Raw genomic sequence first — 3,662 nt, 5'->3', positions numbered from 1 at the left:
TAAAATGAAATCCTTGGCAACTTCAATCTTTTCTCCGTTTATCATGATGTTGCTTATTGGTCCAGTTGTGAGGATTTTTGTTTTATGTTCAGGTGTAATTACATATTATGAAAAAGAAATTCCCCAGAATAACACTTTAAATCCAAAAACTTGAGTTTGGCAAACTGAAAGCTATTACTTTTCTTAAGTTCCTATTTCCTGAGCTCCTTCAATCTGTCCAATGCTCTTAAATTCTTCCTCTTCCACTTACTCCCCTCAACTTCTTTGATTTTTGTAAAATTTTTATTAGAAACATGACCAAACTGAAAATGAGCAGAATAATGAAATCTAGAAAAAAAATAATAGAGCTATGGCTGAAGAAACTACAGGTTTTAGCCTGCTACAACATCACACTGAAGAAATGGATTTATTTCAGAAGGATAGACCCAGGACCAGTACGTACAGGGTGCAGTGAGAAAGATTTTAGTTTGTATCATAAATACCTGCTAACAATTTAGATTTGTTCACAACAGAAAAACACTGAGTTATCGGAACAGACACTAGATTGCAGAAATCAGGTATGCTATAGAAATAATTCTGATAGTGGTTGGAAGTGTACACTAGCTACAAAAAGTCCCTGCCATTGAATCGACATTTCTTGAGCACTTATTTCTATGTCCTGTGCCCTGAGGGAAACAAATATGAATGAGAAAAACCCAGATAAGCAAAGGTTATCTCATTTTGAGATCCTTAATTACATCTTCAAAGGCCTTTTTTTCCAAATAAGATCACATTCACAGATCCCAGAAGTTAGGAAGTAGGCATATCTTTTCAGGTCGTTGTTACGTGTCATGGAGTCGGTTCCGATTCATAGCGACCCTATGTACAACAGAACAAAACACAGTCCAGTCCTGCGCCATCCTCATGATCTTTTCAGGTAGCCACCATTCAACCCACTACAAGTCAACCAAAAACAAACCCACTGCTTATCCAGTTGATTCCAACTCACAGCAACCCTTTATGACAGAGTAGAGCTGCCTCGTAGGGTTTCCAAGGCTATGGAAGCTGACTGCCACATCCTTCTCCCACAGCGCAGTTTGAAACTCCAACCTTTCGGTTAGCGGCGAAGCTGCTTAACCATTGTGCCACCAGGGCTCTTCAACAAGTGAAGAGGTTGGTAAATTAGACTGGGGCTGCACTATGGAGGACTTTACAGAGCATCCTACAGGAATCCCAGTTCTAAGACTCTTGAGGCCAGTGGAAACCGGACTGAAACTACCGGTACTAAACTGCAAGAAGTTAAGACTAAGAATAAAATCAGACCCATGCAAGCTCTGGGAGAATATGGGGAAAGGAGAAAAGGAGAGGAAGGGAGCACATTTTAGCTAGAATTATTTACTAAATATAATTTTTTAGTATCTAATATATGCAATGTAACCTGGGTGATGGAGTCGCTTTTTAGGACCACAAACTGCTGCTCTGGTAAATTTACAAACCAGCTGGTGTTAAAACCGTGGCTGCTAACGAAAAAGTACGCAGTTCGAATCCACCAGCCTCTCCTCGGAAACCCTATCGGGCAGTTCTACTCTATCCTATAGAATCGCTATGAGTCGGAACTCACTTCGGTGGCTATGGGTTGTTTTTTAATTTTACTGGAATACTAAAGGGCACAATGCAACAGCTACAAGTTTTGTTCCTGAATAGTAAATGATACCTCATAAACTAAATCCACCGGAAGAGATTCAGAAAAAGTATTAACTTGTGCGGCGCTGCCTTCTCTACCTCAAGCCTGGGAACTGCCAGAATGTTCTCCCTAGGAAACTAGGTGTCCTTCCCCGTGGACACACCCGGCTCCTGCCTCCGTGTGTCCAGAGCAGGCGAAGTGGGGAGGCTGTGGAGGGAGACCCGCAGTGACCAGCAGCGAGTGCAGACTGGGACGAACCGAGGGCAGCAACTGGCAAGCTGGACTTGGACTCGCAGGCCAACACCGCTTTGCCGGTGTTATTTCTCCTCGAATTGGACTGCTGGACATCAGTCGAAGCGCTGGCATTAAAAGCCACACTCCCCCCCCCCTTTTTCCCCCTTCATAAATGCTAATAAAACTAGGGCACCGAAGTTGTAAAAACCTGGTGAGCCACAGTTGCCATGCTCGGTACAAACTGAGGGGAAAAGTTGTCGCAAGAGAGCGCTGAAGTGAGCCCGAAGCCGCGGACGGTAAGACGACCGGAGGGGATGCCCGGCGGGCCGCTAACCAGTGCGGCCAGAGAAGCAGCGCAATTAGCTGCTGCTCAGGTCAGGCCGGAGAGGAGAGGGTCTGGGGAAGAGCCAGGGTCCCAGCGCGCCCACAGCCCGCCCGGCCCACACCCACCTCGCCTCCAGCAGCAACGGCGTCTCCGGCCACTTAGCGGCCAAGCGGGCCGTCACCGCCTTGGACGCGGAGGCCGTCGCGGCGCCGAGAAGCGACAGCCACAGTGGTATGGCACCTAGGAGCAGCCGCTCTACGCAGAGAGTCTTCGCCGCCGCCATAGCGCGGAGAGGAAAGCACGACTCCCTCGGACCCCGGCTCCCGCAGTCGCCACGCAACAGCCGGCAGCTCCCGCCGCGAGGCCGCCCACTTCCGGTGGAGGGAGCTCCAGTCCGTTACTCGGCTCCCAGGTCCCGGCGTGCCGCCCCGGGCGCATGCGTGGCCCGCCCCGGCGCCGTGGAGGGAGCGCCCCAAGGGCCGACTCGCGGGACTCCTGCGCTCTGAGGTACGTCGGAGCTTGCCAGGGATGCTTGGGACAGTCCGAACGGGGACCTCAGGTCCTCGGACAGAGGCCATGTGACACTGAGCCTAGAGGCGAGCTCTCAAAGCTGGACTGCGATTGCTGCCAACTAAGGCTGACTGGAGATGCCAGAATCTGTGGGGAACTGAATCTCTGGAAGTTACCTAAACATGTCACTCCCCTTTTTTTCACTCTCCCCTGTTTGCCTAGTCTATATCCTTCCTTAGATCCAGAGCGGAAATAACACCTGTAAAAGTTAAAGTTCCTGCCCCACGAGGTTGTTTAGTGGTTCCCAAACTATCGCCTAGAGAGTCACCTGGGAGGGCCCGATGCCCACCCAACAACCAAACCAAACCCATTGCCGCAGACTTGATTCCAACTCATAGATACTCTGCAAGACAGAGTAGAACTACCCCATAGGGTTTCCAAGGAGCGGCTGGTGGATTCCAACTGCTGACCTTTTGTTAGCAGCCTAACGCAGGACCACTGCGCTACACACCAATTCCATTAGAATCTTGGGAGTGGGATCCAGGCATCAACATTATTTAAACCCCACAAGTGATTCCTGTGTGCAATTCTGTTTGAAAACCAGTAATTTAGAAGATTTTAGCAAGCATCATCATCACCTGGAAGGCTTGTTAAGACAGAGTGCTGGGCCCACCCTTGAGTTTCTGACTCAGTAGGTCTGGGATCAAAACAGAACAAAACAAAAAGGTTACTGTTGAGTTGATTCCCAAGTTATGGTAATCCCACATATGTCAGAGTGGAACTGTGCTCTGCAGGGTTTTTAATGGCTAAATTTTTGGAAGTAGGTTGCCAGGCTTTTTATCTGAGGTGCCTCTGGGTGGACCCAAACCTCCGACATTTTGGTTAACAGGCAAGTACTTAACTGTCTGCACCACTCAGTAACTCCAGGTG

At 48.8% G+C, this 3,662-nt stretch overlaps 1 protein-coding gene across 1 annotated transcript in view; it reads right to left on the bottom strand.

Annotated features, from left to right (window-relative positions):
• The window catches only part of UGGT2 (UDP-glucose glycoprotein glucosyltransferase 2), a 189,255-nt gene extending 186,674 nt beyond the window's left edge, over positions 1-2,581 (bottom strand). The window contains exon 1 of the mRNA XM_004371389.2: positions 2,348-2,581. Within this exon, the coding sequence (XP_004371446.1) occupies positions 2,348-2,505 (158 nt within the window). The 5' untranslated portion in view covers positions 2,506-2,581. The remainder of the gene's footprint in view (positions 1-2,347) is intronic.
• Between the last annotated feature and the right edge of the window lie 1,081 nt (positions 2,582-3,662).

Source organism: Trichechus manatus, unplaced genomic scaffold (assembly GCF_000243295.1).
Source record: "Trichechus manatus latirostris isolate Lorelei unplaced genomic scaffold, TriManLat1.0 scaffold00013, whole genome shotgun sequence".
In the NCBI taxonomy this organism is placed as follows: Eukaryota; Metazoa; Chordata; class Mammalia; order Sirenia; family Trichechidae; genus Trichechus; species Trichechus manatus.
Note: the sequence above shows the minus strand (reverse complement) of the source record. Positions and strands in the feature narration are given on the sequence as shown.